Genomic DNA, 14,924 nt, shown 5'->3' with positions numbered 1-14,924 from the left:
TAAAGACGCTCGACTAAAACACTCTATTAGCGACCAGAAGTTGGAGTGGCCCCCTCTCGCGAGTGACGTTACGGCTAGGACGCCGTTCGCTCCGGCTCGCTCGGCTGCCGCGCGTGCGTGTTCCCGTCTTGCATGCTTGGCGTATTGGTGGCTCGAGCCGTACTTATTGACAGATATGTCGCCCTCTTTATGCTGTCATGCCCGAACCACAGTTTCTTCTTCAAAACCGCGTGAGCCGAGAAAATTTGCGGCTTGCATATCGCAAGCTATGTAGTGTTGTAGGGGTCTTCTGGTATTGCAATGCATGTATGTGCCGTGTCCGTCCAAAAATATTGCGTAAGTAGAGTGTCTGCAAATTCAACACGCGATGTTGTGTGCGATGCTCCGTTAAACGCTTAAAATTCCCTTAGTACTTAGCTATGGGAGACATTGCATTTTGCGTAGAAGAAAAGTCTTCCTATGTGGTATCAACATTATAAATCTCTGTTAGCACACTGCCCAGCGAAGCTTTCATCATGGTCCCTATTATTCTGGTGAGCTTTTTCAGTCAAATACGGCCACTTTATTAATGCGTAGAAGGAAAAGTTAGGCGCCTTTTGTATGAAAAAGTTTGCAACTATACTGTCACTATTCTCTGAAACAGGCACGTAGAACGTGCATTGCTAATGGCTGTTCGCATCATGTATAGTACGTATATGCTTCACGAATACCATAACAGCAATCACCTGAAAGAAAAGGTCCGTAATTAAGATCGAGAGCCAATCAATGGGCGCTACGTATATCATATCACTGTGCCTCTCATAGTGACGCTCAGTAGCCTTTATCGGCAATATGCCATACACCCCGCGCAACAGCAGCAACCGACTGTCGTTATCGCGAGGCACGCATTGTTCTCGAAGCCAACCTGTTGCTTACTGTGTGGTCTCCTCGCTACGCTCACGGCGCTCACGCTCTGATATCGCGCGCGCCGGACGACCACCGCGGGTTCGAGTACTCCGAGCCGCTATGCATATAGAGGGCGCCGCGTCCGCGCCTGCTCCCGCCCGCTCCGTGTGCCGGCGCGCAGCTGCGCGCGTACGCGCACCGCCGGCCCCAGCATAGGGGAAGGTGAGACCACGCGTGCAGCTAGGAGACCCTAGGCAAAGTTTTCTAGAAGCCACAAAGGGCATTTATTAAGCTGGGACTCAATACAAACACACGTTTCAACATCACTTCCGAATCTGAAGCTAATTAAGACACAAAACTTGGCCAAATGGTCGCCGGTAGCCGCTAACGGCGCACCGCGACAGAGAGAACAAAGAACAAAGAATCCAGCAGTGGGAGGCTGCGTATCTTTCGGTCAGCGCCTCCCATCGCGCGCCCCATGGCATAGAAAATGGAAATAGAAAGAAACGACAGATGAACAGACAGGGGCACGATCGGAAGACGCTGCCTCAGGACATCGAGAAGGCGGAACAGTGGGCGCTCCCGCCGAAGCCGGGACCCCGACGAGGCGATGTAACCATCTGCCGGCGGCGGACAAAGGGGGGCGCCGCCGGCAGAGAGGAACACGTACGCAGCTTCAGTCGCCCCGATGTTGTCTCCCCGGGGCCCCGCCTTGCGCGCGCGTACTAGCAGCGCACGCAAGCAGGGGCCGAATCCCTCCAAAATGTCCGCCAATGGGTAAAGCCCATTGACCTTCCCGTGGGCGGGATGACAGCAGAGCGACAGTGTTTTATGACCCACCGCCACCCCGTCCAAGCAAGAAGGAGAGGGACATGGAGCCCCCGGAAACGCAATTCAACGGCTCCACACAACCAGCGTGAAAGCTCGAATCCCCACATCTGCTCTGCAACTTCCAATTGAAACCATGATGGAGTTTGTTACAGCGGCAATTGCAACGCCTAATATACAGTTAGGCGTTGCGATTGCCGCCTTGGTAATGAAAATTCAAACACCTTCTTCCTCACCACGTCTCGATTTTGCGTTGTTTAATTATGCAAACTGAGCACTATTCGCTTCGTCAGTACGTAAAAGAAGACCTCGCATACCCGCCTCATAAAAAAGGCACCACAAACCTCACACGACTTCACTTTATTTTTTACCTCAACTGGGGAATAATTATATCTTCAACACTACTAATAAGTGAGGCTTCGGCTTCTTTCTGGCTGCAGGCCATCCGGTCCAAAGGCATATTTCACTCAAACATTTGGGCCGAGCAGGCTGTTTCAGTTCGCCAATCAGGTTTTTCATGTCTGTTCAGAAATCAAGAATTACCAGTCAATTGTCCGATTGTCGAACGTGTAGCACGGGTACATTCCTTTCTGTACGCTGCAAGAATTCCTAAGCCTCAATTACCTTTCCATGAAATTGCAGCCGCCTAAAGGTAACGGTGAAGAACAGCCTAATTTTGAGAAACAGGTAAAGAATCAATTGGTGCTGCTAAAATCTAAACTGCAGTGTTAAGTTCTCGTGTTACTGTCAAGTGTAACTGTGAACAAATGCGAAATTCGATGTTATACCATGAACTACTTCTCGTGAGCAAACATCTTTTAGCGGATTAAAATCAAGGTAAATGTTGTGGAAGTCATATATAGCCAGCGCTTGTGAGGTGCTTATTGCATCACATCAGGCATGATATGCTAAGTGGATTCTTATGTACTGCTTTTGAGGTTGTGCTTTTATTATTCACGTGAGTTACCACTGTAAAGTGTAGATCCACGCACGAAAAACTCGCAATGGGCTGGTCTGAGCTTCTTCGGCTGGCACTGCAGCGTTAACTTTGAGAAATATATTGTCGTCTAGGAAGTAAGTAGATTAATTTTTGCAAAAGTAGACAGCGTAAAAATATATTTGAGACGACCGTGCATAAGGATGCAAGCATAGGGAACTTGGGCGAACAAAGGGAAACACTGCAGAATACACCCGGACACCACCCGAACTGCAGCAGACGGCAGGCGCGAGTCCGTGCCTTGACGTCATGCTGCGAGTGGCGCTCGCAGCTCCCCTGTAGGTCGTTCCCAGGGCTAATGGCGAAAGTGTGAAAAGAAAAGCGTAGTGCCGAGCAAGACGGGCTCTGCGGCGATGACCTCTACGAGATGGCCGTCATCTGTTCACCGATGGCGTGCGACGAGCCCGTAGTCCAATATCATGTACGAAAACAAAGCGCTGCATGAGCGGAGGCTTGTCTGCGGCGGCTGCTGTGAATCGCGCCAACACGTCACCCACGCGCTGCCTCCCGCGACCTCCCGATTAGCTAGGCAGTCGCGCCACACTTCACTACGTTTGCAATGTACCGCACAAGACAGACACTCTCCATGCCAGTCAATATATCGCGATATGAAAACACGAATTGAGCGGCGCTCAAATTTTGAATCAGCGAGTATCCCAATGGTCGGTGATTCTTTTTATTTGCGCTTCTGTTTATAAATGCGTACTTCACCGTCGCCTTGTGCATCTTGTAAAACACACATTAAGTCGTGAAGCAAATCGTGACGAGTGAGCATCGTTCTTTCGAGATTCATGCGTGCGCGGCCGTTCCGCCATCCGCAATAGTCTCCCGCAGTTAGTCGCATTCGCGAAGTAAGTTCCACCATTTCGGCAAGCGTCTCAAAGAGGAAGAGTTTCGGCGGTCGCTATAGGGCTCGGCGCCGAAGTGCTTGAACGCTAATCGAAATTAACCTCGGCATTCATCATGAGAGGGGTTCTGTCCGTTTTCTTCGTCACTGAAGAGCGGCACACACCCCGTGTCACGTACCAAGTGACCCAAATTGGTCCAGTAGTGGGTTTCAAATTAGGTTCTCTCAGCACAGCAGCTCATTGCTCTAACCATTGGCCTATAGATTACCCAGTGACCAAAAATCGCGGGAAAACAGTTAAAGGTAGACAGGCAGGCAGACTCACAGGGCTGGTAAGTACGTGAACAGTCTTAAGAATGCAGATAGCCTTACAGCCAAATTTAAATTCATATGAAATTGTTGTTATGCGTATGCACTTTATAGACACACTGTAGACGTTACGTGATTATTAGGGCAAATTAATATCCGCACAGTCGTCCTGCGGGCCACGAGCAATATTTTGGGCCCATGTGGTGAAATAATTCTCGCACATGTGGGCGCACGGCTATAGGAATTGAGGGCATAAAGGAAAATGTTCTTAGGCGACCACAGCAAAACAGATCTGCTATTGGCCGCGAGATGGAGCAGAGAGGCCACCTGGCGGGCACTGGCTGAACCACGGACAATAGGGATTGCGCCTCGGGCCATGTGCTACAGCCTGCGTGTTTATATGTGCCGGTATGGTGCGCATATATCTAAAGACTATTTCTTGCATGGTTGTAGTACGGCCTCAAATACTGGTGCGCATTTTTTTGGCGATGTGCAAAAGCATTTAGGTGTGTGCTGTCATCTTTCCGCTGTTGTATCTTCTAGTAGCTGCCCACATCGACCGCGCGATGTGTGATCGTTGCGCCCTCCATTCGCCGCAATCGTACCAATTTTATTGTCGCTTTATGTTTCGAGTAAACCACAGAAAGTATCTTCCTTCGTTTTTAAAAAAATCAAGTGGTTGCAGCGACTTGAGAATGCCGCCAGTTTGCGACTTTTCGCGATGTGTTGCAATTCCGCAATATCTGCGATAATACGCAACGTTAACAAGGTGGCGTGCACATCAATAATCAGTAAAAAAAAAAAGGAAAGAGACAGAATGTTTAGCAATCACTTATGGCGTGGTGAAACGATAACTGCACCATGATTATTGCGATCCTTACATAACCTTCGTTTAATGGTTACGCGGTGGACTGAGGTGTTCTTTTCATGAGTGGTTGGGCGGGGGGTGAAGGGGGGGGGGTGGGGTAAGGTAGAGTTACTGTATATGCTACCACAGGTAACCTGTGGTAGCATATATAGTAACTCTAGGGTAAGGTAATGAGACGAGGGTATGACTCGCAAGTAAATGAGGGACTTCTGTGCTTTGACTTGCTGTTACAAAACAAAGTTAAAATGTAAGGTATTAGTGGAGGTTCATGTGTGACAGCAGTCCCTAAACGGAGGACGCCATATCACTTAGTTGAAAGGTCATTTCTATAATTTTATGTTGTCACTTTTCAGTGTGGATTTGTTAGCTTGACAGAAAACAGCGATCATTATTACCTGAAATAAAACAACCTAATGATATTAGCTTCTCAAATGTAACTTTGGGCAGAACGACCCAAGGCTAGCTTTGCGCTTAAGTGTTTTAAGTGTTACTGCGATCAAAATACTCTCGTCTGAAACAACGTAGAGATCCTGCGGAAGTGCTGTCACTCGCAGTGGCCTGGCTTGTTTATTTCACCTCATTAACTGTCTGCATTTCGCCGCGAAGAAAAGTAAAAAGGAAACAGAGATGTATGCCTGTATATGATGATGAAGTGCGCATTACCTTGCTGCTTTGACTTCGTTGTACGGAGATGCTGACATTTTTATAACCAGTGAAAGAGTCCCAGAGAATGTGGTAATAGTTATGTTGCACAGCAAATTTAGTAGAATATGGGAACGCCAGCGAAACGTGCACAAGCGGCCCCAAGGAAGTACCGAAACACACATCGTTTGGCCGAGTGTCCATCACCGCTTGAATGAAGCGTTGATCTTCTTTCAGGTAAAAGTAAGCTTTCGATGCATTTCGTGTGAAAATGCGGCATTACAGGCTCATATATTCCCATCAAGGCATTTTATTACCATAAAAATTGGACTTAAATCCTTGACAGCAAAGTTCCGCCGTTTACACTTCGTCGTGTGCCGCCGACCGCTAACGCGGCGACGGTGCTGCCACCTGTAGCTCCATCTCGAGGGGAACACTGAAGCTTTATTTACCTATCTTTTTTGTAGCAGCTTGTGGGAATAGTACCTTAGACTGGAAATTGTGTACATGTAGGAGCATTATTCTATCGCTTATTTGATCTACACTGCGCCAGCGTACGCAGTTTAAGTTTAGAAATATTGCGCTGAACATACATACCCGCCTGGCCGTTTTCCGAGTCTAAGAAAAATTTTCCTCCCCCCCCCCCCCCTCTTATGTCCGGCCCATCATTTGCTTGTGTTTTCTCTTGCCTGCTTTACAACATTCTTCTTCTTTTTTTTGTTTTGCTTATACACTAAAAATGCAGTTCCTCAAAGTGGTCACGTGCAACCATCGGCCACGTCATCTGCGCCAGTAGGTAGGTACCCACCAGAAGGCCTGGTATATCATCGTCCTTTTAAAAGGAGATACTTCTTTTATTCTCTCTCTCTCTCTTTCTGTAGCACCGCTAACTATCGTCTCAAGGGGCCTGATATTTGCAAGAAACGGAGATTGCTGTTAAAATTGGCTGTTTCTCTCAAAGGCGAAGCATTTGCAATGCAATTGCAAAGCAGACGATGTTTAGCGTTTTGTTGGAGACGTCTCAGAAGGCTGGCTTGGGCCCCTTGACGGTACCACTCCTCGCCGTTAGCTGGCGTGGTGCGGAGCGCCACTGGCGGCGCTACAGCTCCACTGCACTGGAATGGGGGACTGGGTGCAGTGGATGCCTTAGCAAGTGCCGAGGGCGATTCAAATACGTTGGAATTATGCCGGTGCTTGCTCGATGCACCATCGCTGTTGCGTCGTGTGCATTGCTTTCGTCGGTCTTTCTCCGTTTTAATTGCTACAGAGCGGCGGGGAATAAAATCAGTGTTTCTGCCACCCAGTGTCAAAAGTAGAAGCAGCATAGTGAAACGCATGTCAAAGCTCCGTACAGCTGCGGTAGGGTCCCCGACGCGACAAGCGTGCGGCCGGCGCGTGGGACCGCTCATTCAGGTGGTGGCGCCACCAACTTTTCAATAAAAGAAGCCTCAGCGGGGAGCCAGCGCCGGACCCACTTCCCCATCTAGTAAACGCTAATGCAGGTGTCGCACGTCCATGGTGCACACGATGAGGCCGAAGGGACACCGTCGGCGTTTGTGAGCGGCCGAAGATAGGATTCGATGTATTTAGCACGATATATCCTGTCGAGGCAGGAACGCTGACGTGTGTGAAACGCACACGTTCATGCCAGCAACGGAAACCAGAACGTCGACAAAGCCTACTGAGTGGATCGTCACGGTGCACTCACTCGATTCCGTTCCCTTTGCAACCAAACGCACTGCCTGTTTCTGAAAACGTAACGCTCAATGCGCGGACCGCGCATGCGCGCCAATATCGGGACAGCACGACGGCGTGACTGCTGCTCGGGCATTCGCATAATTCCTATGGCAATAATGCATAATACGGCGCTTAGAATTTAGTGCTATCACCGTCTTCTACAGTCGAAGTTAAGGAAATTTAGAGTGCCATGCTTTGATGTGGAGAAAGATAGTCGCTGAAAGACTCAAGAGATGTGGTCTCAGCTTATAGCGAAATAAATCTCATGGTGTGACTTCAATAGTGTGCTTCGTGGCTGGAACCATGCCGATCGATTCATCCATTATGCAGAGATCACATTCGGAATGCATGTCGCTTTCACATATTATCTCGTTTCGTACTCGGCGCCCTGTGCAAAATATTCTAGTACCGTGTGGAGCTTCTCGAAAAGAATATACGGAAGAAATTTTCATTTAGGGAAGTTGTGGTGTAAGCTCAGAAAGAACTCCACATTTATTGAGGGCCTTAACGTCATCATAAAATGTCAAGCTTAAAGACACCCGACGAAACACACCCACACAAGAAAAAAATAACGCATTGCTCCACGCTGCTACCCAGGGATGGTTTCCGTTCCTTGCTGGTCCACAAGATTTCCGTGCGACTAGGCGAACTCTTGTGAAACAAAGGTTACTACTCCCATCTCAAAAACAATGTACCATGGAAGTAATAGCAATGCCCTTGTAGTCCGTCCCCGAAAACAGAATATTCTCTTTCGCAACAAGTGAAGAGATAGCCAAATTTTCGAGGTATTCAAAAAGCGCAGTCACATTTGTTTCCCAAATTAGGAACACACGAGCATTAGGCGGCTATAGACATACTTTACGGATTTCTTATCAAATGTCCATAGCGCTATGTGCCCTAATATTAGATGCGGGTAAATTGTGCTCCTTCAAAGTGAGGAGTCGAACTGATGGAGTCCCTACACTCGGTTGAGTTTTTTGTGTTCAACCATACAGCATGCTCTACATACCGTTGTCGCGGAAGATGTATATTTTTTTGTAAACAGAGACAAAGAAAATGTATCGGGTGCACGTTCCCATTACTGAGGCGTCATATACATACGCCTCTAGCTTATTCGGCATTCTTTATTTTCTGTTATGGATACGTAAGCACTCCAGCATCACGGGCTTCATTGCTTGAACGATGAAAGGTTATGGCATCGAAAAATTCAATTTGTTCGTCTGCAAGCACTACTCTTATGTTGGCTGATTTTTTTAGGCGACCCTGGGTAGTGTGTTCCTGAGCTGCATTCCGTCAATGCACTTGCCGCAACTCGGCGGCCTGAAACAGTCGAGGACCGACTCTTTCCGTAGATCTCCGTTCAAATCACGCACACTGCTTGATCGAGGCAGCTGCACAAGTGTAGAGCGGTACGACGACCGCGATAACTCCCTTCGTGACTCAGACTGCGGCTGGTAACACCGATTTTCAGTGGTCGAACAACGGCGCCGGATAGCTGTTCCCGCTCGCGATCACGGACGCCTGTACACATTCTGCACGAAACGCGAGGTGTCGCTGCGAGCCGCGGTTCCAGCTTGGCATGATGACATTGCACTGACGGGGCATAAAGCCGCGCCTCTTGTTCGACCGTTTTACCCCAGCAACAGGTCTGGTACGTGGCTGGCGAGTTGTAGTCTCACTTTAAATCAAACACTTGGCTCACCGGGAAGCACATTAAAGACATAAGCCTCAAATCTCTTTTGCACAGTAACGCAAGCTTATGATGTAAATAAGAAAGCACTGATCGTCAGACGCAATGAAACAGCGTTGAATTTACCACAGCTGTATGCAACGCAGATGAATGAGCTGTAAAACATAGCAAGGTGACGAAATATGTTTTCTTTTTCTTTAGTAATTTTGCTTCGGAACGCTGCTTTATCTGTGCAGTACAGAGTTCTCTCTGCTACCTAAGCGGCGATAAGGCTTGCATTGGAATTCAATACAAATCGAGCGCTTGACAGTTTTTGTCATTGCTGATGTGCCATTTCAAAATCACGAAGTCGGCGGTGGGTCTCTCTTACTGCCGGCATACCACCTGTGGCTGTGAAATTCTTCTAGGGAACATTGCGCCTAACAGACTTATCCAAGAAGTGATTTTTCCGGCCAACCACCCCCCACTTCCAACATTCTTCAAGTACGTTCATAAGTGCGCGAAATGCTTTGATTATCGCTAAAGTGTAGAACGTGATTCTACGTGTAGTTGAAATCAGAAATCGTGAAATAACGCAAGCTGTACTTCTTTTGCAGAAATCTCGCGCACAGCGGACTCAAGTACGCCGGACTACTCGAATTCTTCATCGATGCCAGGGTCAAGTGACGCGACAAATTCTTCATCTACGGTGCACGGTGAGTGATACGTTTAATCGTGGTGTTCATGTGTTCGTGGCAGTGTTGCGTGCACGGTCACGTGACACTCGTGCACGGGGCGAGATGTCGCGCCGGTGGCGGCACATGCCGTGGTGTTCCAGACCTGATGATGCTTCTGATAATCGCCGGCAGATGACGACTGATATGGCAATGGAATTCGGCCGCCTTGTCGAGTTTCTGGCGGGAGAAGTCAAGAGTAGAGCTGTGTGATCCAGTGTGGTCGGTGTGGTAGCCATACTGGCGACGACGTAAAACTGAGCTTACGTTGCGGTAGGTCAGTGTTAGATGTCTGCGCACGCCTCTTTCGGTATGCCACAGTTCAACGGCTCTTCGTCGGAGTCGTGGATCGGACACCTGCAGTTTTTCTTCAAAGTGAATGGCATTATGGACCTCACAATGAAGAGCCACTTGCTGACGCTTTGTGGTGAGAAGAACTATGGCATTACGTGTGCTTTAGTACAGCCAAGCACGCCAGGCGCGGTTTGGTACGACGGAATCGTCGCAGCACTTGAAGAACGCTTTCACCACAGGCCCTTCGAGCAATGTTACAGAAATATGATAAGTGGCCGGCTGAATCTGTGAACGACTGCGTAATAGCGCTATGAAAGCTAGCCACGTTCTAGGACTTCGGTCGACCACAAACGACAGCGACGACGATGCTTCGGGCAGCGACAACACCGACGTGAGACGAGAATGTTGCGTCAGCGTTGAAATCAACAATTACACGAGCGACTTTGGTGGGGATTTCGACAGTTCCATCATAGTAAGTAATGCTCCGCGACCGGCTCGTGCGTCGTCAACGTGGCGCAGACCACCAGCCAACATTTATTTGCGGTAAAAGATCTGACTTTGAAAAAAGCCTTTGATCTCGCCGTTCGCGCGGGTTTTTCTGTTAATCAACAAGTGATGGTCGGCCTACCTGAAGTTAACAGGGCTTCCACGAGTGGAGCTTTAGTAAACGCTACAATATCTGTCCAATCAAGCCATTGGACAGCGCGTGAGCGATCCTGGCACTGTTATGGTTGGCGCGGTTCAAACACATGCAAGTTGGAGACAGTCTCGCGTAGCCATTGTCGAGAAAAAGGACCCTGGAGAAGGTTTGCATAAAGAATGAAAAGAGCTATGAAGAAAGGCTATCAGTGTAACATTTTTCAAGAGTGACTCGAAGAACGCTGGCGACAAGACAAAATAGAGCAACAGCTATCATGCTTCATGACCTTGTTACGTTTCGCCTTCGACGCGCGGTATAGCCGGCGCGGATGCAACGGACGCCGGGGCTTCGTTCAAAGCGGCGGACATTTTGGCCCGTTCGACGCCGCCGCAACGCCTCCCCGCCAAGCGCGTCCAGGCGTGTTTCAATGCCACGTGTCTTCGTGTGTGCGTGTGTGTGTGTGTGTGCATGTTGGTGCCCACGCTTGTCAAAGCGCGGCAGCCGGGGAGGGGAGCTCCCCAAGTGTGAAGCGAGGAGGTCTGACCGGCGCCCGCTTGGCGGATGCGTCACTACACTCGTCTCAACATGTCTCTCAGCGTGTCCGTGCCCGCCGTCACGTGGCCTCGTCACGAGGCCTTCCTTCTTGCCCTCAACTGCGAAAGTATAAGAGCAGCTGCCCCCGGACGCCAAGAGAGAGGCTCCGATTTCATCCGTTGAGTTACGTGCTCTCCCGTCTCTCCACTTCGGTCGACCTGACCGCCCGCTCTTTTGCGATGCTAGAATAAACAAGTTGTTCTGTTACCAGTCGACTCATGCTTTGCCGGGACCTTCGGATGCTTCCAGTTGTGCCCCAGGCCGCCAGGCCAACGCTACCCTTGGGGCTTGCGACCCATTTGCAACAACGGGCGTCAGCTCCGAGATTACAACAACTCGTGCCAGCGGTGCGATTACAACAACTGTCTGCCAGCGGTGAGATCGCGACAACGGAGGCCAGCAGCGAAGATATGCAGTTGACTGTATGCTGAGCAGCACAACGACCATGCGGGAGCAGTGCAACGAGCCCTGTGTGATGACTGGTTGCCTGCAGCGGAACGACTGCGCTGAATTCTAGGCTGCGAGGTTTGGTGAGTGCGGGACTTTCTTCTTCTGAGTTTTGCCAGGCTTTTGTTAGTGTCAGAAACAGAGCTGGTAATTGTGGTTGTCGTTGCTGCCGGGTTAGTTTGCGGCAAGACAATAGTAGGCAGTAGAGAAAGCAGCATTCATAGCAGCCATGGATTTGAAGCCGTTGCGCAAACCGAAATTGCTGGAGCTTGCAAGAGAGTTGGGTCTGGATGTCTCAGACAAACTCAGAAAACCAGAACTGCTAAGGGCTATTCTTGAGTTAGAAGCGGAGTATGACGAGCTGTCGGAATGCCTTGAGACCATTGAGGAGAGGGCAAAAAGACAGGAGCGTGAACTTAAAGAACAGAAAGAAAAAGATGAGCGTGAACGTAAAGAACAGATAGAACGAGAGCAACAAGAGAAAAAAAGAGAGCGCGACCGTCAACACGCTTTGGAAATGAAGCGTCTCGAGTTAGAGATGGAACGCGCTCGTAATGGAAGTCAGGCACACGGTGCAGGAGAACGAGTAATGTTCAAAATGACTGACCTGATGCGGCCGTTTAAGCTTGGAGAGGACATTGGTTTGTTCCTGGTTAACTTTGAGCGAACGTGCGAGAAGCAGGGGTTCTCTCGGGAAACGTGGCCACAGCGCTTGCTCACTTTGTTACCCGGCGAGGCGGCCGACGTAGTCGCTCGCTTGAATAGAGAGGAGGCAGAGGATTTTGACAAAGTGAAATCGAGTCTGCTAAAAAAGTACAGGCTGTCAGCGGAGGCGTTCCGTCGGAAGTTTCGGGAAAATGAGAAAGGTAAAAGTGAGTCATATACAGAGTTTGCCTACAGGCTTATGTCAAACATGCAGGAGTGGCTCAAAGAAGAGAAAGCGTTTGGTGACCACGAGAAAGTTCTGCAGTGTTTCGGGCTGGAACAGTTTTATAGTGGGTTACCTGAGAACGTGCGGTACTGGGTCTTGGATAGGACAGACGTTAGTACGGTGGCTAGAGCCGCTGAGCTAGCCGAGGAGGTTGTGACGCGTCGGGCTCGCGGAGCTAAGGACGGTCAAAAGGGTGAATTTGGCTCGAAGTTTGAGAGGCCGAAGTTCACACCCATGAGAGCAAAGGGGGACACACGTAGTTCGGATGCGAGTGAAAGCAGTCCGACCGAACGTAAGGAGACGGCGGCAGCCGAAGCCGAACGCAGAAAGCGGTTCGAGACGAGGCAAGTGGGCGTGTGTTATACGTGTCAGAAACCGGGTCACTTTTCGGCGCAGTGTCCAGAAACAAAAACAAAAGTCGTGTTTTTGTCATTATGCAGCACTGACGAGAACATGAAGCTTCTCGAGCCTTACATGCGAGACCTCCTCGTGAGCGGGAAAGAGTGCCGAGTGCTTCGCGATTCCGCAGCTACGATGGATGTAGTTCACCCCTCTTACGCAGAACCCGATATGCTCACGGGCGAGTGCGCATGGATCAAGCAAGCCGTGGAAGCTCATAGCGTGTGTCTGCCCGTAGCAAAAGTGCTTATTGAAGGACCTTTCGGAGCGCTTGAGACGGAGGCCGCAGTGTCATCTATGCTGCCCCCCCAGTACCCGTACCTATTTTCGAACAGGTCCGATCACCTCCTGCGCGAGAAGGGGCTTTTGTTTGGTGAGGCTAGCGTTCAGGCCTTAACCAGATCGAAGGTTCGGGAGCTCGCTGCAAAGGCGGTAGTTGCGGGGCCCACGTTGTCGAACAATGAGAAAGGGTCAGAGGCGCAGCAAGCTGATATTCAGAGCACGCCCGAACTGAATAAAATTGAGCCTGTAGCGTTAAAGGCACCAGATACTGGAGAGGAAATTCCCGATGCGGGAAAGTTAGAAGAGCTATCTGCAGATTTGCTCATCGCGCCTACGTCAGACGGACTTAATAGGTTGCTAAAAGTCAGCCGGTCGGCTTTAATAGCCGAGCAAAAGAAGGATGGCAGCCTAGAAAACATACGCTGCATTGTCAAGGAAGGTATCGCCAAGAAAAATGCTCGCTTTGTGGAAAGAGGTGGGGTCCTGTACCGGAAGTATCTAGACCGCAGGGGAGTGGAGTTCGATCAGCTGATCGTGCCTCAATGCTATCGTCAGGATCTGTTGCGCTTGTCGCATGGGGGTTCGTGGTCCGGACACCTAGGAGTTAAGAAAACTAAGGACCGTCTCTTGCAAGAGTACTATTGGCCAGGGCGTTTTCGGGACGCAGACCACTTTGTGAAGACATGTGACACCTGTCAGCGGGTGGGCAAACCAGGGGACAAATCGAGGGCGCCGTTGAAGTTGGTACCTATCATTACGGAGCCTTTTAGACGGCTCGTTATTGATACAGTGGGACCTCTGCCGGTAACAGCCACGGGGTACAGACACATTTTGACTGTGATCTGCCCAGCGACAAAGTTCCCTGAAGCAGTGCCGCTTAAAGAACTCAGCTCAGTTGAGATAGTCAATGCACTACTGTCGATATTTGCGCGAGTTGGTTTTCTTGCGGAAATCCAGTCAGATCAGGGCACGGTGTTTACGAGCGCTTTGACGACAGCCTTTCTCGAAAGGTGCGGGGTAAAGCTGTTACACAGCTCAGTGTACCACCCACAGTCGAATTCCGTTGAGAAGCTCCACTCCGTCATGAAGCGCGTGTTGAGAGCATTGTGTTTTGAACAACAAACTGACTGGGAGCTGTGTCTGCCTGGGGTGATGTTTGCATTAAGGACCGCGCCGCATGCGGCTACGGGGTTTTCGCCAGCTGAGCTGGTGTACGGTCGCTCGCTGCGGTCTCCGCTTCGCATGCTTCGAGAATCGTGGGAAGGCAGGGGCGACGACCCAGTCGTGGTGGAGTACGTCCTTCGGCTCCTCGAACGCTTAAGAAGGGCACGGGAGTTGTCAGGTGAAGCAATGGCAAAGGCCCAGCAGAGGGCCAAGGTTTATTATGATCGGACAGCCATGGCACGTCGTTTTGAGGTGGGCGATGAGGTCATGATATTGCGCACATCGCTAAAAAACAAACTCGACGTGCAGTGGGAGGGCCCAGCACGGATTGTTCAAAAACTGTCGGACGTGAACTACGTGGTCAGTCTGCCAGGAAAACGGAAAGCACAGCAAGTTTACCACTGTAATCTGTTCAAACCCTATAAACAACGGGAAGCAGTGGTGTGCATGATGGTAAACGTTCCCGAAGAGCTTCCGGTCGAGCTTCCGGGACTAGGCTCAGTGACGAACAGGAAAGACACCGATCAAGTCATTAGTGACTTAATCAGTAAAGCATCGCTGTCGCCTGAGCAGAAAACCGAACTACACCAGCTCTTACAAGAGTTTCAAGGTCTGTTCTCTGAGAGGCCTGGTAGGACTTCTGTCCTTACTCATGAC

General features: G+C 49.9%; 1 protein-coding gene across 3 annotated transcripts in view; it reads left to right on the top strand.

Annotated features, from left to right (window-relative positions):
- The window catches only part of LOC126525279 (uncharacterized), an 88,145-nt gene that overhangs the window by 43,562 nt on the left and 29,659 nt on the right, over window positions 1-14,924 (top strand). For all 3 annotated transcript variants that reach the window (XM_072286762.1, XM_072286761.1, XM_072286760.1), the window contains 2 exons: window positions 6,122-6,172; window positions 9,400-9,498. In XM_072286762.1, the coding sequence (XP_072142863.1) occupies window positions 6,122-6,172; window positions 9,400-9,498 (150 nt within the window). The remainder of the gene's footprint in view (window positions 1-6,121; window positions 6,173-9,399; window positions 9,499-14,924) is intronic.

Source organism: Dermacentor andersoni, chromosome 3, assembly GCF_023375885.2.
Source record: "Dermacentor andersoni chromosome 3, qqDerAnde1_hic_scaffold, whole genome shotgun sequence".
NCBI classification, from domain to species: Eukaryota; Metazoa; Arthropoda; class Arachnida; order Ixodida; family Ixodidae; genus Dermacentor; species Dermacentor andersoni.
This window is presented reverse-complemented; position numbering and strand designations above follow the sequence as displayed.